Genomic DNA, 26,766 nt, shown 5'->3' with positions numbered 1-26,766 from the left:
CGTTAGACATGTGGCTTCCACACAGGCCCGAGTTTATTAATTATTACTGTTTCAATCGAAGATGTAAAAAAGTATTAGTGCAAGAGAAGCACTATTTTTGATTTTAAAAATTGAGTGCTAATTACCATCCTCTATTCTGTTCCAAAGACGTCAATATTGTCATTGTCTACAAGAATATATCTTAACCATATATTACATTCGACCTGTCGTACTGGTTTAAAATCCACGAGCGCGTCGTCTATATCACTGCTGTTACTCATTTAGGAGCTCCGGCGATCGACGGCGTCATTATGACTCGAAAAATTCCGCAACATCCTCTGTGGTCTCACGACACCATCACGTGTATATTCTGATGCATTTCATTTGCTAAGAGACCGAGAATTGGATAAAAAAAGAAAATGACGTATACGCTCTCCAGGGTTTAACCCATTAAGGATAGGAGTGCATAACCGTCTTTCTACCTTTAAAGTCTGGAGAGCGCATACACGTCATTTTCCTTGTTTTATCCAATTTTTGTTCTCTTAGCCAATGAAATGCATCTGAATATATACGTGGCGGTGTCGTGAGCCCGCAGAGGATGATCTGGAATTCTTTCCAGTCATAATGGCGGGCGCCATCGATCGCGGGAGCTTTGAAGTGAGTAACGGCAGTGATATAGACGATGCGCTTGTGGACTTTGAACCAGTAGAACCAGTCGAACATGATATATGGTTAAGATATATGTTTGTAGAAAATGACAATATCGACGACTTTGTAACAAAATAGAGGATGGCAATTACCACTCGATTTTTAAAATTAAAAATAGTGCTTCTGTTACACTGACACTATTTTTACATCTTTGATTGAAACAGTAAAGATTAATATTAACATGTCTAAGGTCTCAAAATCTTTTGGAATTATGTTTGTGTCTGCTACAGGGGCTGAGATATTAATTATTTTGTAGGTGTTGAATTTCTGGGAAAACTTCAGGTTTTCAAGAGTAATTCCAAAGATGACCTTAGGTTTTGGGGAGCTTTTGAGCCAGGCGCTTGAGGCTTTGGTGAGATGAACCTTCGGCCCAGTCTGATCACTCTGGAAGAGGTTTTCCGCCAGGATATTTCTGTACTTGGCCGCATTCATCTTTCCTTCAATTGCAACCAATCGCGCTGTCGCTGCAGCTGAAAAACACCCCCACAACATGATGCTTCCACCACCACGTTTCACTGTAGGGATTGTATTGGGCAGGTGATGAACAGTGCCTGGGTTTCTCTACACGTACCGTTTAGGATTATAACACCAAAATGTTCAATCTTGGTCTCATCAGACCAAAGAATTTTATTTCTCATAGTCTGGGAAACCTTCATTGGTTTTTGGGCAAACTCTGTGCGGGCTTCCATGTGTCGTGCACTGAGGCGATTCCTGGCTTCTGTCGGGCCACTGTGCCATAAAGCCCCAACTGGTGGAAGGCTGCAGTGATGGTTGACTTTGTGGAACTTTCTCCTGTCTCCCTGCTGCATGTCTGGAGCTCAGCCACAGTGATCATTGGGTTCTTCTTTACCTCTATCAGCAAGGCTCTTCCCCAACGATTGCTCAGTTAGGCTGGACGACCAGGTCGAGGAAGAGTTGTGGTTGTCATAAACTTCTTCCATTTGAGGATGATGGAGGCCTCTGCGGTCTTCGGAAGCTTGAGTGCTGCAGAAATTCTTTTGTAACCTTGGCCAGGTCTGTTCCTTGCCACAATTCTGTCACCTTGGGCATTTCCTTTGACCTCATGATTCTCATTTGCTCTGACATGCACTGTGAGCTGTCAGGTCTTATATAGACCTTTCCTAATCAAGTCCAATCAGTTTAATTTAACACAGCTGGACTCCAATAAAGGAGCGAAACCATCTCAAGGAGGATCAGAAGAAATGGACAGCAAGTTAGTTAAATATGAAGGTCGCTGCAAAGGGTCTGAATAATTATGACCATATCATATTTCAGTTTTTCTTTTATCATAAATTTGCAAAAATTTCTACATTTCAGTTTTTTTCTGAGAACGTGGGGTGTACATTAATGAGAAGTAAAAATTGACTTTTCGGACTTTGGCAAATGGCAATGACACAGAAAGCGAAAACTCTCTAACTCTCTCTCCGACTAACTCTCTCACTCTCTCCCTCCCTCCCTCTCATATACACACATTTTACTAAAAATTGAGGTCCGTTATTCGTCATCCGTCTGGAGCGTGAATGCTTATGTCGTGCGTCATTCGCCTTTTTTTCTGGGGGGATAAAAAATAGTACCAGTCTATAGGCCGGTCCGCCTCAAATTTTAAACATGCTTCCGCCGGCGATTCTGACTAAATTTTCACTCGGCGGTGGGGGAGTAAATGAAATTGAAAAAAAAAAAAAAAAAGGCCTGATAATCACTTCGAATGATTTGATTTTGAATGATGAATTTTAAGGACTATTTTTCAAAGTAATGTTCTGTAATTCTTTTGTATAAAATATATATATATATATATATATATATATATATATATATATATATATATATATATATATATATATATATATATATTTTTTTTTTTTTTTAATTTTAATTTTAGAAGAAATGATTTGATATACAAAAACAACTGTCAAATAAGAATATTTATAAGACAATGACTATGTGATAAATAATAAATGTGGTCATAATCTACTAAAATTATTTTATATAAGTATGGTTAAAAAAGAATATTAGTATATTGTTTATGGTTAAAGAAAAAAAAAACATTTATTTAAATAAAATAAATCTCAACTCACAAGAATGGGTGCTGTATCATGGGCTGTGATTACAATTATACTGGTCAATGAGCAAACAACTACAATTGTGTGGAGGTGCAAACATGAAAATGCTGGTCGTTTTAAAGTGAGTGTTGTTTCTAATATTCTGGCCATCTAAATATCATAGACGCCTGCCAGTGTGGTGCAGCCTGACATCAATGCAACACACTCATAAACATCATCTTCAATTAATTTTGATTGGCTCATCATCAGATAATAATAAAGAGCCTGATGAGTGTTGTTAATGTGTCAAAATTGGCTCTCTTATCTTGGTAGCAAACTGAGCTTTATTAACTTTGTTAAAAGAATCCCCACTGGCGCAATCTCATTAATCATAAAACATGAGCAGGCAAGAGTGATGGTGGTGGGGGGGGTGATAAAAGTCAATGGAGCGCCCCCTTCTAATGTGGTGTGAATTACACCTTGTCCAATGTCCATTCATTGCGATAGGGTGTCAATTACCTCTCACTCTCAAACTCTTCTGGGTACAGCTCCTTGAAGCCGCTGTGTCCCCACCTGCACACAACACACTCTTTGTTCAGGTTATGATAACTCTGAAAGCCACTAGTCCAGTGGTTCTTTAACCGTTTACATTCAGTAGTACATAAAAAACAAATGCACCGGTAACCCAAATACCACCATCATGACCAACATTAAAATACAGTACATAGTAGGTAAATGTCCATCAAAACCTGTTGAGAGGGAGAGGTTTCATTCCTTAAAAGTACATAAAACCAGAGCTGGGCACGTGACCCTTTTTTGCCGGTCTGTCCACCGTGTACCACCTGGTCACCCTTCCGACCTCGTCCCTCTGTCCTTATTCATTAAAATTATCGCCACCACGACCCCGCCCTTTTACAGCGGCTCAGTCCTTAAGTTGGCCCCTACACCCCCGACCCCCTCCAAAATAAAAAAAAAAAAAACATCCGTGCATGACACACCGTGGGAGAGACGCTAACGGCAGAGGTTTATTTAAAGCCCATTAGCTGGCTAATTATAATCGATCGAATAATCGATTTGAATCGAGACGAATCAAACTTGGACATCTCTGCACTCATAAGCCCTGTACAGCAACACCTAACAAAAGACAACATACCTATGTCATTAGAATATACTAATTTAGAGTAGTATACATATATACGTATGTATATTGCGTATTGCCAGAGCTGGGTAGTCCGTCCCCACCAGATGCTGGGGGCTGACAAATTTTAAAAAAGGGCTGGACTAAGCATGACAGGAAGTGGATTTTAGTCCGGCCCACTAATCGGCCCTCATGCGTGTGACGTGCTCGCGAGGTAGCCAAATTTCATCTCAGCCTACTCGGTGAAAGGCTTTTTTTAGGCTTCTTTCTACTCCCGCAACGGCGAGAGCGACAACTGCCGCACATGACCGACGCATTGTGCTGTTGGCGACAGGTCTGCAACACATGTCACGCACACATCAGGAATTATTGCTGCTCTCATCGGCCCATTATGTCACATGTCGCGATGTCATATAGTTTCCCACACGGAGGAGAGAATGCACCACGCAGCTCATTGCTGCTGCAAAGCAAACTAGTTTGGCAGCGCCGTATGTGTAAAAAGAAGCTACTAACCCTTAGCTGCCACCTTCCAGATCGTTTTCGCAATAAAACTAAATGCATCGTCTAGTCTTCTATGTCCCTTCATGGTTGTAGCAGACACGATATCGATTGTTGTCGCTGTCTTTTTGAAGCGACGCCCCCCGACTTGTAACGTAACTGTTTCAAAACAACTTGTGTCCACGAGTATAGTTGAGCTGCGTGCAGCACTCAAGGATGACGCCGGCACATCAAGGTGGAGTTTAAGCACTTCTTCTGTCTCGTCTTCCCTACTTCCGGAGATACGCCGTAGCAAACCTGCTGTGTATAGTGGTTTGCTGGTATGCTTTTATTTTGAAGGCCGGGAAGTGTGAAGGAGGGGAAGTGTGGAAAATAAGTAACTTGTTGACTGCGACTTCTGGCCGTCTTTTGGACCCAAATAATTATCCACACAATACGACAAATCCAACCCCGGCGCTCGCAACGCAAGTAAGCACACGCAGTTGGGTAAGTACTACTGGCGCATTTGAAGCGTGTCCGCACCGGGTTTGAATTGTAAATTAGCCAGCTAATGATCTTTAAAATGGATGGCTGCAGCACAACAATAGCATACAGAGACAGGTATGGTGATTTTTTTAAGAATCAAATCAAAAATCTGGAACTGAAAATCGAATCGATTCGGGGCTTCAGTGAATCGTTAGATCCCTATTTCTCACCCATTAACTTCCCCAGAAGACCAAAAAAGTCAACTTCATCCTCCAATTCTACAACCCCCTTCATATGGAATTCAATTTTACAGCTTCTCAATTCGTGTCAGAGCAACCTGTGTGTAACGTATTGGAACAGGGGTGTGAGGTTAAACAACAGACACACACTTCTTCCTCCCTGTTATATTGAAGATTAATAATAATTTCATCATTAATTAATTATTTCACATGCGAACATCATCTAATTACATATCTAATTTCAGGAATCCTTCTTGCTGTGTGAGCGTGCACACATCCATTCATTCATTATCTATACCGCTTCTCCTCACAAGGGTCGCGGGCGTGCTGAGCGTGCACACAGTCAGGGTTAATTCGCTGGGATATGTGTTAAAGGCGCAGGAAATTAACGCTGGGTCCTGTTGGTTACCTGTCTGGATCGTTGTCCTCAAAGTCGTACAGTTTACGCGTCCAGTATCGAGCCTCTCTATCGTCGTGCTCTGACAAAACTCTGGATTGATAGGATAGTCGATCACAGTGCATTTGACCTCTGGAATAATACAAATGAAAAAAAACTCTGAAAATTCTGACAGGCTTTTGGTGTATAAGCAGTTGATAATGAAGCTGCTCCTCCTACTGTACCTGATTGTCTTGGTGGCGCTCATGTGACTGTGGTTGGACATTTGGACCTCCCATCCCCGCAACTTCCACATCTCAGACTCTTCTTGGATCTGCAGTATGTGATCAAAGAAATTTCACACATTCCATTAAAGGGACGGTGGGGCCAGGATGGCCATGTTTTCACTAACAAGTTCATTTTATATATTTTTTGATCAGGAAAATGAAAATAGTTGTCATTTTCTATTTTATCAATAGATTTGGGAGAAAGGTCCAAAAACGGCGATCAATTGGCACCAAAATGTATGTGGACATCCCTACTAATGCCCACTTCAACATCTTTGTGGCTGATTTATATGAGAATGAGGAAATGTGGAAGTAAGCAGAGCTACATAGCTTTATGCTGGGACGTGTGCACACTGCTTCTTTGAAGAACATATTCTGGAAAAAGGTTCACTTCCCCTTTAAGAGCCTAACTTAAACACAAGTCAACATGGAAGATACAGTAAATAACCATGTACAGTGAAAACTCCCATCTGTGTAATAATTGTATGCTTGTCACATAAACAGCTGTTAACTTATTTTTGCACTTGTATAACAGAATACTAACAAAACATTAGATTTCAGTGACAGTAGGCCTATCATGCTGCAAAAAACTTTATTTTCCCTCTCCATTAAGTGTCCAACAGGTGAGTGATTTTACTCTATTTTTGTTTGAATAAACAGCTATCAACTCATTTTTGTATGACAAATACAAATGCTATAAAACAACTTTGCCTGCACAATAAAGGTTTTCATGTCAAGGTAGTCCCTTGTATGGTGTTTGGGTCTGTGGGACCCGTTTTCAATTTTTATCAAAAGAAAAAAAATGACACAAGGCATATCTGAAAACTTCTCCTCATGGCGATAACACACTTGTTATGGATTTTCTAAAATATAATTTCATTTTTATTAAAAAAAAAAAAAAACAAACGAGTAGCATACTAATTCATAAATGTAATCTAACTAAGATAAAGGGCACATATTAATGTTTGCTGTTCATATGACTTGCAATAGGGATGTAGTAAACATCTGTTGAGTATTTTAACAGATTATTATTTGCTGGAGTTGTTTTGAAAACCCCAAACTCTAGCGGGTCCACCAGACCCATCAACACTGGCTGAGTAACAAAAATACGAACACTACACAAGGGTTAAGAAGCCAGCTTTTCTGTGCTTTTCTCTCCTACCTTGTTGTGAGCATCAGTGTGGCGGATTACATTCCGCAGCAAAGTCTTCCCCAGAGTCTGCTTCGACATGATGAAAACCTGACACGGGCACAAAAGGTACGTTTTACCCGCACAAGCCGATTAGAAGCAAGGGGATGAAGTAACTCGCTGTCGTAAAATGTCAATTAATAGTGGTTAGCGATTTACGAAGCTAGGACTGTTGACTAAAGCACAACACAAACGACAAATGATGTTACTCACACTTGATTTGCGACACTTATATTTGAAAAAGCACCATAAATGTGTCTCTTGTACTAAGCGTGATCTTCTATACGACAAAGGAAAAAGACTTCGATTAAATTCACACCGATCGCGTCTCGCTGCGACTTCCGCATACGTAATTACGTTTTTTTCCGTAAAAGTAAAAGCGTGTCGTCTAATGGTGGGACAAACTGTCAATCGTCATTTGAACCAATGAGCGTAAAGAAGGGTTTAGTGCACGCCTGGGATTTAAAGTGAACGTATCCGCCTAATGTCAGCACAACAGTTATTGGTCAGGACACGTATGAGGGTGTACCGTAGTGTTTCAACTAGGATTTGATGTTTTCTTGGAGATCAACGTTTATAAATCACAAATATGTTTATGTACATCTGCAGCTTCCAAAATGAATATACATACATTTTTATTTTGTTGAACATTTTATAGTTTGGCAGCAAGATGGAGTCTGGGCTGCCTCCACTTCTCTCAGTATCACCAATAAACATATGGCTCTTTTTATGCTATTTTACTTTACTTTACTTTACTTTACTTTACTTTTTAAAAATATAAGACACAAATAAAGTAGACAATAAAAGAATACAGAATTTATTCTGCATGAAAAAAATAAATAATCATCATCCACACCGTATGTTAATTTTCGACCTGAATTTGGCCCTAAGCCTATCATAGAAAGTCGCGTTAGAGGATGGAAGAAAAAGCGGCCCTCTACCTTTAGACATCTGCTCGACATCTGTGTGCTTTTGTTCTTTCATTTTTCTTTTGCTAACATTTCCTCAATTTCCTCTATTTTAAATGATGCCCGCAATTTCCTTCCAAGCTGAGTATATTTTGATAATTGAGAACCACAAAATACATCAGAGTGTATACTAATTAATTTTATAGTGCCAAACTTTTATGATCAAATATGTTAACCACTTTCTAATAAAAAACAATAAATTAAAATTTGTGTCATTAGAATCTGCTTGGTGAAAAATGTTTGATTAATGTAATTTATGTTTAATTCTGTGTATTGGACATTGCCAGCCAGACACTTTCTCAAGTCAAAATAAGTACCATTTCTGGATCTATGGTTATCATTTTATTTTATAATTTATTTGATATTTATTTAAGCAATCAAGTCCCAATTAGATCAAAAATCTATTTTCTAAGGGAAATCTGACCGAAAATGGCAAGAAAACCTTCCATTATCCAAGGCGCTTATCCTCACAAGGGTCACGGGGGTGCTGGAGCTTATCCCAGCTGACTTCGGGCAAGAGGCGGGGCACACCCTGAACTGGTTGCCAGCCAATCGCAGGGCACACACAGACAAACAAACACTCGCACTCACAATCATGCCTAGGGACAATTTAGAGTGTTCAATTAACCTAGCATGCATGTTTTTGGAATGTGGAAGGAAACTACAGTACCCAGAGAATATGCAAACTCCACACCAGCGTGCTGCCCGGCAACAAAACCATTTCAGAAAAAAATCATACTCAAACGGGTTAAACACCAAGTAAAAATTGTCGACTACTGAAATAGAAAGAGTAAATGAAACTAAATTTTGGGGCAAAATCTCAAATACAAAATTTTAGTAAAATATCCAAAAGTATCCTTTATAAAACTAAGGAGCTCCTAAAAAATAGATAATTATACTGTTCATTATTACTGCCATACCTGACTTATTGTGTGGAGGTATAGGAAAATACGTATAAAATGAATACTCAGCTCTATAAGCTACAAAAAAGAGCCATATGAATTACCAACCGTTCAAATTATCTAGAACTACAAAGCATACAATAACCAACTTTGCCACAGTATTCAGGAGCTGTTTGAAATCAAAGAGAGATGCTGTTATAACTTAACCAACGTTCTACTTTGGGATTCTTTATTGTATATAAATAACCTACTAGTTTGATAATAAGGGGGTAGGGCTAGATATCTATTGGACTTCTTACCCCTACTCCCTTTGAACATGTAAACCGAGTTGATCCATGACATTTACTGATGATTTCCTTTCCTCTTTTTTCTTCTATTTTCTTTTTGTTTTTATCTCATAATGTGTTTATATGTTCAGTCAATCAATCAATCAAATCAGTAAGGCTCCTTGGCCTGTCGTGGAAGGAGTCTATGGACCCAAAATGTTTGACAATGCATGCTTTGGATAATCTGAAGCCAGCCATATAATTGCAGGTTTGTATAAAAGAATGACTGTTTCCCCCCAGTAATACTATACTCTGGCTGCATAAATATACCCTTCAAACATTCAGCTTTTGGTTTCAGCATGCATGCTGTTTTCCAAATACCTTCACCGCATAGATTTCCATGAATCTTTTCAAAAACTCTATGCAGGGTTACAAATTCCCTCCTCTTCGTCATGAAAGTGGAGAAGCAGCAGCAGCAGCAGCAAAGGAGAGGAGGAACGAAGATGAGAAGGGGGAGGGGGTAAACACTCCTAGACGGGAAAGAGTCAACGTCCCTGCACTGACAGGAAAGAAGGAATAGAAAGAAGGAATAACAAAGCCACAGAAAGGGAAAAAGGGAGGACGAGAGAATACATGCAAATGAGGAGCTGCATCAGTAGTTGGAAACACAAATCCATTGTGTGTGTGTTTGCAGTGAGAGGGCAGGCATAGCACAGTGACTAGTGCTGCTGAGCACCAATCTCTCTTCTGTCTGTGATCCCCCCTGCAGCTTGGCACCATCCAGCCAGGCGAGGACGGAAGGAGGCTTTCCAGGGCTTTTTGATTTGGGATTTGTATGAATATGAGAGGATTTGGACCACGACGCGGCCACAGCCGCCGCTGTTCTTTTCCATAGCGTGTGTGAAACGTGGAGATTCCTCCGGTTTGCCTCACTCCCCTTCCTGCGTGGCTGTTATGGTCCTAAGAGAGAATCAGGGCACCACCCGGACGTGGGGCTCAGGCTGACCGCAACGCGCACACTCCAGCCATGGGGGCCAAACAGATGAAATGGTAAGCGTCATTCTCCCCCCGACACGTTTTTATTACCACCAAATAGGCTGCTATATTGTTTGCATTATGAGCATGGACCTGACAGCAAGCAGACACACATCGTCTTTGTCATCAGTAACGCACTGGCGACGAATCACATTCATCCGTGTCGCGGAACAAGGCGACAGTGGCAGCTTAAGCAGACGTCTTATTGTCTGCCTGTTTACGGCACGATACGGCTGTGGGTGTGTCGAAGTGAGGCCGGATGCTATTGCCTAGCAACCGCCCTCTCCTTTGCCCCATTACTGCCTTCACTTCCATTTTGAGAGCACATGTTGTTCAGAGATTAGATAGATAGATAGACAGATAGATAGATAGATAGATAGATAGATAGATAGATAGATAGATAGATAGATAGATAGATAGATAGATAGATAGATAGATAAGATAAGATATAATATATAGCAATATATCCGTTTATAAGTAACTATAAACAGGCATATCAACTGTGTATGAAAATAGTTGGGTTTTTAGAGTGCCTGCTCAACCATAAATGCGAAATTTAACGACCAAGTAAATATTTATTTCATTTCAGCTAAGATGGATGAAGATCCAAAGCCTCTTTCAAATGACGACCACTCTGTCCGGAAGAGTATCATGCAGAAACACCCTCACCCCCTTTTTTCGTTGCAGCTTCCATAGTTCAAAGTGTGTCCCTGCTAAACGTTTTGCAGGTGGTGGTTCAAGATTTTGATCCAACAAGGGGAAACTAGTCTTTATACTGATACCAAGAAATAGGCTACAAGGTTTTTAGTACAGCTGTTTTTAAAAATAACACTGATTTTATTGCAAACATTTTCTTAGAAGAACTAGAAATGTATCCCTGTCAGGGGTCGCCACAGCAAGTCACTTGCATAATGCCCCGGCACAATTTTTACACCTGGCCTGACACAACCCACCCATTTTTATCCAAGGTTGGGACCAGCAAGCAGCATGAATCCGCATCAATCCGCATGTCTAAAGTCAGCGGTGTTATCACTAAGCCATACAGCTGCTAAGAATGTTACATTATATTTACTTCAACTTCAGCACAACTAAATGGTGACCAGCTTCAGCTCCTAAGCCCACCCAAATTCAATCTTCAACCAAATTAAAATAATTAACCCAAACTTGGATAAAAGTAACCCCCCTCAAAATTCACAGCTAACCAACGATTGGGTTAGGGAAACATCCATCCATTCATCCATTATCTACCACTTATCCGGGGTCGGGTCGCTGAGGAAACAGCTTCAGCAGGGACGCCCAGACTTCCCTCTACCCAGCCACTTCTTCCAACTCTTCCAGAGGGATCCCCAAGCATTCCCAGGTCAGCCGGGAGGCATAGTCTCTCCAGAGTGTCCTGGGTCGTCCTCGGGGCCTCCTACCGGTGGGACATCTCACCAGGGAGGCGTCCAGGAGGCATCCAACCAGATGCCCGAGCCACCTCTGGCTCCTCTCAACATGGAGGAGCAGCGGCTCAACTCTGAGTCCCTCCCAGATGACGGAGCTTCTCACCCTATCTCTAAGGGAGAGCCCCGACACCCTGCGGAGGAAACCCCTTTCGGCCGCTTGTATCCGGGATCTTGTTCTTTCAGTCACGACCCACAGCTCGTGACCATAGGTGAGGGTAGGAACATAGATCGACCAGTAAATTGAGAGCTTCGCCTTTTGGCTCAGCTCCTTCTTCACCACGACAGACCGATACAGGGCCCGCATCGTTAGGGAAACAACCCAGCGTTTGTGTTTGTGTGTGTGCGTGTATGTGTGATTAATCATAAGGCTGGATAGGTTAAAGATCATAAACTGTAAAGTAAATTCCGGAGGTGGGCATTCGTCTATGCTTTAGTCAGTCTATGAGTTCTCGTCTATACTTCAGACCGATCCAGTCGATCAGAGTGAGCCAAATGGCGTCGCCGTCAGTAACGGACTTCACCATTGTTATGAAATTCCTTCCTACCCGTCGAGATGTCCTACCAATGCCCAGTGCGCTTGCGCACGCATGCACATCACCGATAAGTGTTTTCTCAGGAATTTTGAAACTTTTTGTCCTATCTTTCGTACATTGAAAGCGGTGAGTACTTACTATTTTCATTTTTATGGAGTCTTATTTGACACTTTCATTGTCTCAAAAATACTTTTGCCGTGTGTTTTCCGTCATAGATTTAAGCCTTTTTAAGTGTTTTCTTGTAGCCGCTTTCGAGCATTGTGTTGATCTATTGACCACATTCATCACGCGGTGTATGTATACCACACTCAATTGTCAGGACATCCTACTTGCTTGCGCCTACATGTAAGCATTTTCTTAAGGGTGTTTTTTTTAATTCTACCTGCATGCATCCAAACAAAACAAACTGAAAGCGCACGTCAGTATTTTTGGCTGTCCTATTAGCCTCCAGTTGGAAGTTTCGTATGGGTACGACGTTTTGGCAGAACAGGCTGTCAAATCAGCCTCCGGTAGGAATTTTCGCAATTGGCTGTCCAATTATCCTCCAGTAGGAAGTTTCGCATTGGTACGATGTTTTGGCAGAACAGGCTGTCAGATCAGCCTCCGGTAGGAATTTTCACACAGGTAGGAGATTTTGGCAGAGCACCGGAAATACCACCCAGAAGTTATAGACGGATAGACGATGCCCAGCTCTGGTAAATTCATAGAGGTGATTCTAAATATACACATGTTTCAAGATCATTGGTAAAAACATGTGCAAAGACTGACAAGTTGTATTATTGAATGGTGGAGATACATCATTGAAACTGTTTGTCACCATTCCAGTGTTATGATTTTTTTGAAGAATGGCTAAAATGGCTGGTGTCTGATGGAGTTGGGCAACTCACATACTCACATTCCTCCATTACTGTATTCAAGACCTACTTGATAAAGTGACAAAATGTGTTTGCTAGTTGTTCATTGATAGCCCATCTTTCAGCGGGTGAACGTTATGATAGACATATACATTCTTTTTTTTCCCCTTAGGGATAAGATCCCTCTATCCATCGGTCTATCTCAGATGACTTTATGTGAGAAACAGGGTACCCCCTGGATTGGTCGCCAGCCAATATAGACAACCATTCACACTCTAATTCACACACTCCTACGGACAATTTAATTATCAATGAACCTAACATGAGTTGGGATTCTAGCCGAGACCTCTCCAATATGAGAGGTATGGTAACCACCAGGCCATTTTCTGCCAAGTGCCAACAAATGCTCAGCTAATTTGCTATCTAAAGGACTAGAACTATGGGAATTTGATCTATACCCGCGCTTGCCAACTCCTTATTGTTCTCGTCTGATACTGGTATGGAAACAGGAGTTCAGAACAATCCCATTAAGAATAATTAAGTCATTAATGTACCCCATAGTGTAGGAAATCCAGCCAAATGCCTAACTCAGTTCCATACCAAAATAACAAACGAGTGCCGCCACACTTTTCACCTCATCACATGCGCTAATGCTGATTTGCTGCTAATCTCATGTAAATCCTAATCTGAAATTGAAGGTCCCAATTTCTCCTCAGTCACGTTGCACCGCCCCTATTACAAAGCCCCCATCTTAAAAACAAGTTTGTTTATTGAAAGTCTGCAATCACCAGGAATTGGAGGACTGCAGGAGGCAGTTTAGGTGGTGAATGAAGGTATCTTGATGGTGTCATCATGTCATCAGCTCAAGCAGAGATTATCAGGAGGCTGCTTCCTCTGATCCTCTTTGGAGAAACACTCAGGCATAATCACTGCAGTTTCTGATAAGACACTCATTCACTTGATGGTTTTTGGGGAGGGGTGACCTACAGCCTTTCTCCGAGAAGTTGGGAGAAAATGTTGTAAGGCTGGGCCAAAAAATATCAACATATAATATCATAATATCTCTATATGGTACAGTGTCGATACACCAAAATCAGACATCGATACTGAGTGTGAATGATTGTATGCCAAACTGTGCCCTACTATAGACACCCTTGATTGTTTGCCCGTCATCTTTGAAAGACTCCAGTTTATTGATGGGCTTTATTAATGGACAAAAGGTATTTGTAAAAAAAGTTAAATCCTTCCTCAATAAAAGGATGTGTGTCACACCTCTCCAGTAGAGTCAAATGTGCAATACATGACAACCTCATGAGGGCTTCTAAAAGTCCTTTTTTTCCTGGTCAGAATGAAATTATGCCATATAATGAATAAATTGCATTTACCAGACTAAAATATCTAAAAAAAAAATTAAAAACTATTTGTACTTTTCATTATTATTTTGAATCTTTCTCCAACAAAGTTAATCATTTTTTAATCACAGCAATAATTTTGTTGCTGGTTCTGATGTAAGACCATCTGTTAGTCTATAGCAACATTGCTAATTAGCTATTTGTTATTTTTCAGCTCACTTTGGACTCTTGGTATCTGTTTTACATTATTGTCTGTTGACACTTTGCTGCGCCGAGTGTTAAACTTTCCACAAGACTCATAAATTGTTCTCATTCTGATTAAAAATGAGCTATTTTAACATGCTAATGTACCGCGTCCGCCTCACAGTTCAAAGTCGAGGGTTCGATCCCGGCTCCGGCCTCCCTGTGTGGAGTTTGTATGTTCTCCCCGTGCCTGCGTGGGTTTTCTCCGGGTACTCCGGTTTTCTCCCACGTTCCAAAAACACGCATGGTAAGTTGATTGGAGTCTCTAAATTGCCCCTAGGTGTGATTGTGAGTGCGGATGTTTGTTTGTCTCTGTGTGCCCTGCGATTGGCTGGCAACCAATTCAGGGTGTCCCCCGCCTACTGCCCGAAGACAGCTGGGATAGGCTCCAGCACGCCCGTGACCCTTGTGAGGAGAAGTGGTATAGATAATGGTTGGATGGATGGAACATGCTAATGTTAGCATTTTGTGCCATTGTATTGGAGTGTGTGCTATTACACCAAACATATCTCCAGAATATCCCGAAACAGTCATTCAAAGTACATGTATTAGGACTGCTGTCTTTAAGGCTTTTTGCTGTGTTGAAAAGACCTAATCACTTAAAATATGTTCCCTGAACTTTAGTTAACGCTTTAGCATGGCCTTGCTTTTGTCCATCATATTTATTCACATACATGCGACATCACTATTTACAAAGAAATGCATAATTTGTCTTGATTTGATTATTAGCATTGTTTGTTGTAAACTGGTCGATGGGAACCAGCACTAATGACCACATAATGTCTGGCAAGCCGAAAAAACGCATTTAAAGCTTGATGTCCATTTTAGAGTGGAAATAATGTGATTAGCTAAGCCAGCCCCTAAAAAAGAAATGAAAATCTCTTCAGCTTCAATCTAAATCATGCAACATGTTTTACGCCACTAATGCAATGCCTCTGGATAATCTGTGGTTTTATCCTACACTACACTTAAGCCTGCAATTTTGTTTCTGCTCTGCTTAGCCTGGGGAGCAAGAGAGTTTACTTTTTTTTATCCTCTCTTTCCCACCGTTTTTTATCCTCTCTTTCCCACTTGTTTCCCCACAGGTGGGGTGAAAGGAATCTCCCTGCTAGACATACTCTACTACCACAGTTCATAGTTTGCAGTAGTTTCATCTTATTTCTGTCAAAACAAAGCAAAGCGAAGATGACAGCTTGCCTGCCTTGCCCATCCTCAGGCTTCTTTAGATGCTCTCCAAGCAGACACAACACAGTGGTCAGGCGTTTAGTGCATGATCACACTGTCCACTGCGAACCTCTAGGAGCGCGTTGACTTACGAGCTAGAAAAGTATGTGAAGAATTTCCTGCGTCATGCTTGCATGCCTTACTTAGTGATCATGTTGCAGCCTGTGTCAGTGATAGTGTAGAGTCTGAAAGTCAGTCCATAATCCGTGCCATGATGTTGGTTGATTTCCAATCCCTCCTGTAGGAGGTAAAGTGATGACAATTCAGGGTCAAACTGTGTCAATCATAAAAATCAATTATGTATATAATTTGAGGGTTCAAAATCATGAAAAATCAAGCTGTTGACTTAACTCTAGAATGATGTGCGTGTTTTCCCTAGCGTTGTCCCGATACCAATACACGTTAAAACACTGGTATCGGTATCTGCGAGTACGTACAAATAACGTGCCTATGCCATTACCCGATGCTGTACTAGTAAAGAACGTTGAATGCAGCGCTTTGTATCTTGCTCCCTGCTGCTTTTTCATGTGTGTGTGTGGGGGGGGGGGGGGGGTATTGTGGGGTACAGGAAATATAATATAATGCGATATGTAACTACATAGAAACTCCAGCTAGAGCGAATGTTGCAAGAGGCGCACCAGGTTCAATACGGTAAGCCTGATGCAACATTTGAGAACAAAACATGTGAACGAGCTCCAAGAGTTTGCGGTGGCGGCGGTAGCGAGCATTAACAAGCGGAATTGACGGCAACAACAAACTCTGCTCAATATACATTGAATGCAGCGCCTTGTATCTTGCTCATTCACGACACTGGTGTGTGGTGACTGTTCAGTATTAGCCGTCGCTATTGGCCCAGAGCAGACGCTCTTAACTAATGGCGGGGCTGCTTTTTCATGTTGAGAGAAAAAAAAACAGTGAAGTACAGGAGAAATAATGCCGGCGGCGATATTGAATTACTGTACTTCAACATAGAAACAAAAGTTTCAAGTGCAAAATTTGCGGTGCGAAAGTTGCAAGAGGTGGAATTAAAGTGGCCAGGTTCAACACGTCAAATCTGATAAAACATTAGAGGACGAAACATGTGAACAAGCACCAAGAGTTTGCGGCGGCAGCGGCAGCGAGCATGAACAAGGGGAATGGACCGCAACAACAAACCCTGCTCAATTTTGGATTTTGGAGTTGAACTTGTTGGATTTCTCTACTGCTTGTTTTTGGTTTTGAAAGTGGATTTGGGAGTAGAAGTTGTTGCGATGGGTCACTACTACTCAAAACAAACTTTTATAATAATGTCTTCTAGCTTTTGTAATTAATCCGACACAATCTCTCTCAAAGATACCTCATGTGTATTATTTCTCATTTTTTCCTGTTTCACAAAGGTATTGATAGCAATGGTTTTACATCCAAGTGAGTATGCAGTTCTTTAGAATTACAAGAAAAAAATGCCATATATATCTTTTTTTTCCCCCAAAAGTCTGGTATCGGTACAGTATCGGCATCGGCCGATACCGCACAGCTGGGTATTGGAATCGGTATCGGGGCCAAAAAATGGCATCAGAACAACACTAATGCGCTGAAACCAATAGTTCTACTATGACCTGGAAAAATGGATGCTACTTTGTCTAGCATCTTTCTTAAGCCTACATATAATTACAGGTTTGAGCTGTGAAAATATATCGTCTTAAAGACTGCTCCGTCTGGAATATAGAATAATCCACCGGGCCGTTGTTGTGCTTTCAACATGCAACAATGAGGCACCCTGAAGGACAAGCCGGCATGAAGCCCCGGTCAACATACTGGTTGTCAAGTATGAAAACAAAAAAAGTCCTTCCCCCAACCTGGCCATTTGACCTTCCGCTTCGTGACTTGTGCCGAATACTTCCGGCTGACAACAAGGCACTCCAAGCGGATGGATGATCTATTTTTGGTTCTATCTATTTGGGTGATCTACTGTATTTAAAAACTGAAAAATTTGCAATCATCTATCCAGATGGGTTTGATTCATAATTTTCATGCCTCTCTGAGAACCGCTAAAAACCTATATCAACATTTTATGCGCATGGCTCTATTTATGGCTGCTCATCTGGCAAGAGGCGCAAACAGTCACTGTGCTGCCTGCGCTTGCCATCTGTTTCAGTCTCAGCTCAGCCAGCCCTGTGCGCTCCCCGAAAGAGGAGTATGCTGTCACTCGCTCCAGTGACACGCCCAGACAGGAAACCATTCGTGATCAGCCCGAGGAGCAGTGGGCAGGACGAGGCCATGACAAATCCGAGCTGACGGACAAGAAGCACTTCGCAGGTTGGTTGGCACCGCAGCTTGCAATGTACTACATGCAATGCTTTACAGAATTTACAGTTACAGTGTCAGGGCCAGCATGGCCTTCTCTGCTCGCCTAAATATGATCAGAAGCACTGACATTTACATTTACAACCTCAATTTTCACATTTTTTCCACAAAATTGTATTAGTTTATTCCTAACAGTCTATTCATTTCAGAGCATTTTTCTTGGCTTGGTGTTTTTAGAAGCTATATTTTTTGTACCAATCCGATTCCAGCCTCTGTGTGTCGCTACATCACGGAGCTGGGCACTTTACCCTTTTTTGCCGGCCCGTCCTACGTCCGCGACCTGTGTACTATTAAATAAAGTATGTAAATAAAGACTCACACAAGTCGAAATTTTCTCGTCTGTTTTCTTTTCCATCTCTGAAGTTCAGGAATCATACATTGATAAGATCTGGGCAGCTTTTCCATCCTCGCGAATGCTCTCAGCACTTAGGTGAGGGCAGAAAAGGGGCCCGGTCTAACATGCAGCCCTCACATTTATACTCTCTTCAAAATCTAAACATAATGTGGGCTGGTCTCCTCCCTGGCTGGCCCTGTCTGTAGGGCTGATCCCCTCCAGCTGGTCCCGTGGCCAGATCAGGGCACGTTGATTCTAACACGTTTAACTGATTATGCGATGTCCGTGAACGTGTAATTGCCATATTGGTTTTTGGTTAACCTGTTGGCTAATATATAGCCACTCATATAAATTTAGATCCATTTGAGGCTGTCATAATTTGGAATTTGATAATTTTTAAAAAATGTAATGTAAAAAGCGCACCTCTCTCTTTCGGCGTCAAATACTGAGGCCGACATAATTTGGAATTTAATAATTTGTTAAAAACGTAATGTAAAAAGCACATCTCGCTCTGTCGCGGCTCAGATTTAGAAAACGGGTCAGCCGTGATTGGTCGTTGTGAGCAGTTGTGATGTCATTTTCAGTCGACAGAAGACAAAATGGTCACCCCCAGAGATGGCTAAAACAGGGTGGATTTTGCTGCTTAATTTCTATTCCACAAACGCAACATTAATCAGAATGCCGTGTTTCAACTTATTCTTGAAAAAAATATGTTTGGGTTGACTTCCGCTTTAAGATAAGATGATTATTTATGGTAATAATGAAGATTAACAAGTACAGTAGTTCTTTACTATTATTAAACATCACCATTGTAATGAGCAGACTAATAAACCTAATTCAAAACTGCCCAAATAATCTACAAAATTAGAAATATTTTATTAGTGTAAAATACTTTATACAGGAAATGTTTACTGAAAGGGAGGGGAGCTATACAGTAAGTTAAGGGGACAACTTAAATTTCAAGGTTCGCGATACACGCACAACAAAGAAGCACTAAAAAAGTACACTTTTTGTGTGTTATTTCAGATTAGACAGATTTGTTTTTTTTATAATGGCACAACAAAATCTAATAGTTTCGAAGAAGAAAAACATCATGTTACGTCAGGTGTTGTTTAGCGCTAGCTAGCTAGCGTTGGCTTGAAAATGTTTGCATAGCTTTGCTAGTGTGATGAACTAAGTAACAAAACATGCTAAACTATCTTATGCCACGAACTGGAAAAAGTACACTGTGTGTGTTTTGTCAGATTAGATGGAATATATTGATAACTTGTCACAACAAAACAAAATGGTTTCAAAGAAGAAAAAAAAATCATGTTGCATCAGCTGTTGTTATTTAAGAACTACTATAGCCTGCTAGTGTTGGCTCGAAACATAGCCTTCTGAACACTATGGAATGAGTGGGGAAAAAAACCTAAATTAGCTAATTATAATAACTACAAAAGAACTTTTTGCATTTTTTCAGATTAGACAGATTCAATGGCACAATAAATGTAATGGTTTCAATGAAGAAAAAAATCATGTTACATCAGTTGTTGTTAAGAGCTACCTAGCATTGGTTTGAAAAACATGTTTCCATAGGTTTGCTAACGTTATGAACTGAGTGACACTGTTTGCTGATTTCAGAGGAGGTGTCTCTCTGTGGGCTTTGCCCCTCCCTTGGGTATGATGTGCCAGAGGAAGAGAAGTCCTGGGAGGAGCAGCTGGATGTCCACCAGGAGCAGCTGGAGAAGGAAATGCATGAGGCCAGGAGGATGGTGTTCCGCCTCCAGGTAAATAAGCAATTTTTTCTGAATAGGGGCCATTTATACTGTATATACTGTACATGCATCCATCCACTATCCTGATCGCTTATCCTCATTAGGGCGTGCTGGAGCGTATCCCAGCTGTCTTCGGGCAGTAGGCGGGGTACACCCTGAAAACCAGTTCAGGCCAGCCAATCGCAGGGCACACAGAGGCATTCATTCACACTCACAGTCACACCTGGGGGCAATTTAGAGTGTCCATATAACCTACCACGCATGATTTTGGAATGTGGGAGGAAACCGGAGTACCCAGAGAAAACCCACGCAGGCCGGTGACGGACTGACCGGTCCGTCTATCCGTCACTGATGGATGCCTGTTTTGCTGACAGTCGAAGAACGATGGAAAAGAAAAAATAGATTAAGCATAGACAGAAATCCCTTTATTTAGTCTACCATCCATCTGCAGTCCATCATTAGTCTTTTTTTCACGGCGAGGCTTCGACGGTTGTGGCGAGCCCGGGAAAGAAAATAGTGAGCTGTTGTTGCTTGGGGGACCGATTATGATTGAGGGACCAGGCTGTCAAAGCAAGCGGGCAGGCTTCCAAAGCACAGTGAGTTACTCTTTCTGTTCAAATATCATCAATTGGAGGGAGGTTATTATTTTTTTATTCTTATCAGCACATTGTAATCACAAAGATACGTATAAATCATGTTTACCAAATAATAAGAATATAAATTATTATTATTGTATTTATATTATACACTTCCTTCCTCATTCCAAAACTCACAATTGTCAGTGGTTGGTGTGAATGTAAGTGGGAATACTTTGTCTACATTTGCCCTGTGATTGGCTGGCTCCTGTGATTGGCTGGCTCCTAGTCCAGGGTCATGCATATGACCCTGAACCTGTTAAGCAATATAAAGAAATGGAACGACCGATATTTGACATGAATGACAATCGGTATGTATGCCTGTCCACAGGCCTTGCTCCTAAGTGGCTCCCTCCCAGAGGATGACCCGGGTGGATCTGTGAGCTTCGGAGACAACCGGGCAAACGGAGAGCAGCAGCTGGTAGCGTGCCCCCTCCCTCCCGTATCCGCGAACCCGTGAAAACGCAGCAGCGGCCGACACATTTGCCGCTTAGTGTGAACTCTCAGCCCTTCTGTTGTGTTGATGTTCTGCCGCCATCGCTCTCGTCTGGAGAGCCCCAATTAATTTCACTGATCTTGCGGGCCCCCCTGTCAGCGTCCCCTCATGGTAGCTCTGACATTGTCTAATTAGGATGCTCTTACTCTTTCCCTCTGAAGGTTCTCACACGCAGCCGCCTGGACCAAAGCATGGAGGAGGCCCTTGATCTCAAAGTACGCAAAGTGAATGTAATCGACTTCATGGCTGTCAATTTTTTTTAAAACGTCTCTCTTCATTCGCCCAACTCTTAGCGGGAACTCCTGAGACACAAACAGGAGGTGCGCCATATTCAGGCCATCAAGGTAAATGAACCTTTCAGTGTTGGAAAAGTCATTAAAGGGTAGCGACTAGGGGTGAAAAAACGATTTGAGTAGGAAGATTGGTTTTCATTTAAAAGTTGTGAGTGCATCGGTACACCCACTAATTAATCGATCCTTGAATCGTATCGCACATGCCATTTTGACTTATTTTTCAAGACCCACATAATATTGTCTTTTACACTAAGGAACACAATTTTTGTTGAGTTGGGTCTGACAGCTGTTTTTAACAAATCTTTGGTGCAGAATCCAAAACTTATCTCAGTTTTCTCTATCACATCAAGTTTTTGAGCTGTACCGTTCCCGTTTTCTTAAAAATTAGGAAATAATATATACACTGTATATCGTCGCTGTCCTGTGAAAAACACTTATGTCCAATTTTGGAAAAAATTAAAATTTTCACGTTGCTGCGATGTCTGTAACGCAGAAAAACCATTCATGTAAAAATAAGAAAATGTTCCCTGTTCAATGAATGCTTCAGAAAGTCCGACTAAAAGTCTGTTGACTGTGGTGGCGCCATGACAGTGAAGTCTTGCCATGCTCCTACTGTAAACAGTTGGCAAACAGAGGGGATTTTCAATCTAAAATGGTGCACTGCTACCTTCTGCTGCGCCGGTTTGGCTCATTACAACTTCTCAAGAACTTGCAATTTAAAGGGGAAGCACATCAGAACCATATCAGACCCTCCCAATGAAAAAACAAACAGCAAAACACTGAATTGGCACTGAATGTTTTGATTATAATGGATCAATGAAGGTTTGTGCTCTGCAGTGTGTTCTTGTTAATAACATTTTGGTCAAGACGATCTTTTTGAGGTGGCTCTACTCTGAATATCATCGTCCTGTGAAAAACACTTATATCCATTTTATTTTCAATTTTCTTATTTTTACGTGAATGGTGTTTCCGCGTTACAGACACCGCATTAACTGAATATTATTTTTTTTTTTCCCAAAATTGGACAAAGGTGTTTTTCACAGGGTAGCGACAATATGATATATTTAGATGTTGAGTGTCCGTTTACTGATCTCCTTATGATGTGACCCCTTCGTTCATTAGGATGCCTTGCAGCAGCGGCTGTCCGTGCAGGAGGACGCCGTGCTGCAGTTAAAGCAGGAGCTACTGAGGAGCAACATGGCCAAAGATCAGCTGGAAGGAGAAAATGTAAGCCCAGTAATGCGCGTTAGAATGATTTGTACCTGCGGGCCCACAGTCAGTCTGACGATGATATTCTGTATCATGTACTTTGCAGGTGGTGCTCAAAGACAAGCTGAGCGAACGCAACAAATTGCTCGGCGAGTATGAGGTGTCCTAACATTGACGCGCTAATGCAACCTCAAGGTGTATTTTGCATATGCAGACGCATGTCATTCCTTTCTTTGGTTGCCATAGCAGCAACTCGGGAGGAAGGACAGGATTCTGCAGCAGCAAAAGCACGACGAGGCTCAGCACAAAGCGCAGGATGTTAGCCACAATCGGGTAATGAATTAAAAAGAACATGATGGAAATTCATTAATAGTGAGGTAATGGTTACCGGGTCTGCATCACAGTTCTGATGTTCTCGGTTCAAACCTTGGCTTAGGTTTTCCCTGCACTCTCCAATGCGAATCAGTACAAGACAAATGCGGCCTTTTTACATGTAGACAACTTTGACCCCATTTTTTGGCATAATAAATAATCATCCAATGTAATGTTAAGACATTTGGAACCACATTGTACAGTACTACCAATAGTGCTAGTACAGTATTATTGTATTGTAATATTGTCTTCTGTGTGACAGTCTTTCAGAATTGAAGGTGGTTACAGCAGCTCTCCTCCAGCGTTCCAACATAGTGCACCCGTAAGTACACGTATCTTTTCCCTCTACATTCCAAGCGTGTTAACAGAAACTGCGAAGTCATCATTTGATGTCCAGGGTGAGGAGGTGCAGCTGGTGAGGGAGGCCCTGCGTAGTTTGAGAGACAACTTCTCCGGCCACGACCCCCAGCATCACACCCTGGACACCCTCGAGCAGGGCGTGTCAAGCCTCATGGACCGCCTACACTCAGACGCCCAGCGACGGCAGAACAGAGGGGTATGTTTGTTTACATAAGGTCAATATCAGTGCAAAGTACCTTTGGTGTACTCATCAAGAATGACTCAGTCATCATGAAATAATGAAACAACACCAAACATTTGCACGCATACCAGTAAAATAAGTCCACCCTGTCATCCCTTAAGAAACCCTCATTGACATTACAACCAGTATTTTGTCTTTCTTCAGTAAAGGTTGAAACTGTGGCTATTTGAAAAATAATTATTGACACTAGTACTTCATAATTTTCCTCATGTTATGTGTAATTGGGTGCTGTCAAGCTTAATGTGCACTCTGTCAAAGTGAAATGTCAGTTGTCCAAAAAAAACTGTCAGAAATTGAAATGTTAAACAGTACATTCAGCTTGCTCATTGAATCATGTTACTAAGGTCCGCCATGTGTTCATTAAGCGCCAACATTAGCCAAAAATGCCCACCCTCTCATTTTCCACCCACTCAGCAAGCTTCAATATTTTGCTGTTCACATGTACATTGGCTGCTTGCAATTTATTTATAACAAAATAAGTGTGGGAGCTTGACCAATATGCATTTCTACCAGCAGCATCGAGGGGTAGTTAATACGATGAATATGGAGTTCAATGGAACATCTCAAGGTTTTATTTTTCTTGTGAAATGGAGAAGTCTCAAATGCACCTTATGGTGAAATTGACTCAGTTCAGGAATGACATGTGAGCATTTTCTGTGAATAACGGGATTGTCTTCCAGGAGGAATTTAAATCACCCGGTCGCAGGGCCAACTCTTCAGACCGAGACTCATGGCCGCCGAGCTCAAGTGAGGCACACTAAAATTAGTCATCAGTCTTCATCCTTTTTCCTGTTTCATCACTCCGCTGCGTAGGACACTATTGGCTGTGAGATGTTTTAAAAACCTTTTTTGTTGTATGTTTTTTGTTTTATTTGCAGAAATAGCACACTCACACAGCAGCCCGGGGTTGGATGCCGCTGTGTCCACTAAAGTGCTCTACTTCACTGATCGCTCCCTCACCCCCTTCCTCATTAACATACCTAAACGGTAAAAAAATAAAAAAATAAAAGGATGGTTAGATAGATAGATAGATAGATAGATACAGCATTCCCAAAACATGCTTCTTAAAGTATAAGTCAACCCCAAATTTTTCTTGACAATGATATGGTCTATGTGCCTCCACTAGTCTCAACACGGCATTCTGATTAATATTCCATTTGTAGAATATGAGTTAAGCAGCAAACTCCACCGGTTTTTATCCATCTCAGGGGGTGGCCATTGTGTCACTTTCTGTTGACAGAAAATGACATTGAAGTTGCTCAGAGCTCAGGCAACGACCAATCACGGCTCCGCTGTTTTCTGAAGATAAGCCATGATTGGTTGTGAGGCTTTTGGAAAAAAAAGATGAATCCTTTGATGCTCTCTTTAGTCTGGTGAGGCATGCTGACATCTCATGGTTTGACTTTTTGCGAGTCTTCTGATGCATTTTACAATCTGAACTTTATAATCTTAGGGGTGTGCAAATTTTGAGGTGTGCACTGTATTATAAACTCCAACTAATAATAATATCACATCCTCAAATTGACCGGCATCCAGTCCAGGATGTACCCTGCTTCTCATCCAAAGTCAGATGGGACAGGCTACAGCTACTAACAAGGACAAGCGCTCTAGATTACTAACAAGGACAAGCGCTCTAGATAATGGATGGATGGACATTAGAAAGAATGCTAATAAATCCTCTACGTTACATTAAGGGTAATCTACGGTTATGAATTAGTCAGGTTCTACGTGGTGTGTCCACGAATGAATAGATATGGATGTTTAGTGTCTGGCGGCATGTCCTCACAGGCTGGGCGAGGTGACGCTGCGAGACTTCAAGGCCGCTGTGGACCGACAAGGCAGCTTCAGATACCACTTCAAAGCTCTCGACCCGGAGTTTGGCACCGTGAAAGAGGAGGTAGGTGGGAAATTATACCGCCGGAAATTAAACACGGCATAAATAGAGTGTGATGTGCTAATAATAGTGTTGCCTGGTTCATCCCAGTTGAAGATGCTAACACTGAACCGCAGTCTTAGGTTTCTTGAATTATACAGTGCATCCTTTAGGTATTCACAATGCTTCACTTTTTGCACATCATTTTTTATGTTAGAGTATCATTCCATATAAAAACAAAATCCACACAACACCTCATAGTGACAATGTGATTTTAGATTTTTGCAAAATCACATGTAGTTAAATACGTTGTCACAACCTTTGCCATGCAGCTTCAAATTGAGATCAGGTGCATCCTGTTTCGACTGAAACTGACTGTAGACCTCAGAGGCACGATTGTCTCAAAGCATGGAATGGTACGGAAGTATTTTTCCTGAGGTTGATCAGTGCTGCTAACAGAATTGACAGAAAGTGCCCATAGATAAATGTGCCAAGTTTGTGGCATCTAATTCCAAAACACATGAAGATGCCAAAGATACATGGACAAAATAATTGAGCAAAGGCTGTGACCATTTTAATTTTTAATGCATTTCAAAAATACTTTTTTTCACGTGGTTATTATGGCGCGTTGTGTGTCAAATTTTGAGGGTTACAAAAAAAAAAATCTGAATTTAATCCACTTTGGTATTTCTTTTGCAGGTATTCCAGGATGGTGCAGTGGTGCCTGGCTGGGAAGGGAAGATTGTAGCATGGGTGGAGGAAGACCATGGGGAGAGGAGGTAGAATACCCCCCCCCAAAAAAAAAAAAACTCAGTTGTGTTCACTGGAGCAGAACTTGACTGAAAACTCTTGGGACCAATGGACTTAAATAAAGAATGGGAATGTTTCATGTTGAGGAATGCTCGTAAGACAGTGTTTACACCTCATAAACGTGGACATGAAATCAGTTATTTTGATAGTAATGGTCCCGAATAAATACAATTAAAATAACTGCAGTATTGATGAAAGATGGATGGATGTTCACTGCCATTTTCCACAAGTTCCAGATTGCCAAATAGTGGATGTTTGCCACTCGTCACTTTCAGTGTTTTAATAAACATTAATTATTGCATA

At 41.4% G+C, this 26,766-nt stretch overlaps 2 protein-coding genes across 4 annotated transcripts in view; one reads left to right on the top strand and one right to left on the bottom strand.

The window, feature by feature from the left end:
• nkapd1 (NKAP domain containing 1) overlaps positions 1-7,301 on the bottom strand; it is a 9,812-nt gene extending 2,511 nt beyond the window's left edge. Inside the window, exons 1-5 of the mRNA XM_086034997.1 lie at positions 7,132-7,301; positions 6,892-6,969; positions 5,688-5,776; positions 5,476-5,595; positions 3,246-3,299 (exon numbers count right to left, since the gene is read on the bottom strand). Coding sequence (XP_085891123.1) covers positions 3,246-3,299; positions 5,476-5,595; positions 5,688-5,776; positions 6,892-6,960 — 332 coding nt within the window. The 5' untranslated portion in view covers positions 6,961-6,969; positions 7,132-7,301. The remainder of the gene's footprint in view (positions 1-3,245; positions 3,300-5,475; positions 5,596-5,687; positions 5,777-6,891; positions 6,970-7,131) is intronic.
• On the top strand, positions 6,846-26,766 carry dixdc1a (DIX domain containing 1a). 3 transcript variants are annotated; one of them, XM_086034991.1, is made up of 16 exons: positions 6,846-6,987; positions 9,824-10,104; positions 17,875-18,035; positions 20,041-20,186; positions 21,141-21,230; positions 21,467-21,520; positions 21,599-21,649; positions 22,721-22,825; positions 22,914-22,967; positions 23,054-23,140; positions 23,442-23,501; positions 23,577-23,735; positions 24,461-24,527; positions 24,659-24,767; positions 25,569-25,677; positions 26,353-26,766. In XM_086034991.1, the coding sequence occupies exons 2-16, from the start codon at positions 10,082-10,084 to the stop codon at positions 26,434-26,436; spliced, it is 1,359 nt and encodes a 452-aa protein (XP_085891117.1). In that variant the 5' UTR covers positions 6,846-6,987; positions 9,824-10,081; the 3' UTR covers positions 26,437-26,766. The 3 variants fall into 3 exon arrangements, with proteins under 3 accessions (XP_085891117.1, XP_085891118.1, XP_085891115.1); XM_086034992.1 differs by lacking the exon at positions 6,846-6,987 and having other exon boundaries at positions 9,570-10,104; positions 23,057-23,140; XM_086034989.1 differs by lacking the exon at positions 6,846-6,987 and having other exon boundaries at positions 9,570-10,104.

This window comes from Filicampus tigris, chromosome 7 (genome assembly GCF_054856515.1).
Source record: "Filicampus tigris isolate MCC_2025a chromosome 7, RoL_Ftig_1.0, whole genome shotgun sequence".
In the NCBI taxonomy this organism is placed as follows: domain Eukaryota; kingdom Metazoa; phylum Chordata; class Actinopteri; order Syngnathiformes; family Syngnathidae; genus Filicampus; species Filicampus tigris.
Note: the sequence above shows the minus strand (reverse complement) of the source record. Positions and strands in the feature narration are given on the sequence as shown.

What these genes read in the sequence shown, in the direction of transcription:
- dixdc1a (XM_086034991.1), top strand. Translation starts at nt 10,082, where the DNA reads ATGGGGGCCAAACAGATGAAATG. An exon ending in GCCATATTCAGGCCATCAAG is followed by an intron (nt 21,650 to 22,720) that starts GTAAATGAACCT and finishes TTCGTTCATTAG; the next exon opens with GATGCCTTGCAGCAGCGGCT. An exon ending in CTCATTAACATACCTAAACG is followed by an intron (nt 24,768 to 25,568) that starts GTAAAAAAATAA and finishes ATGTCCTCACAG; the next exon opens with GCTGGGCGAGGTGACGCTGC.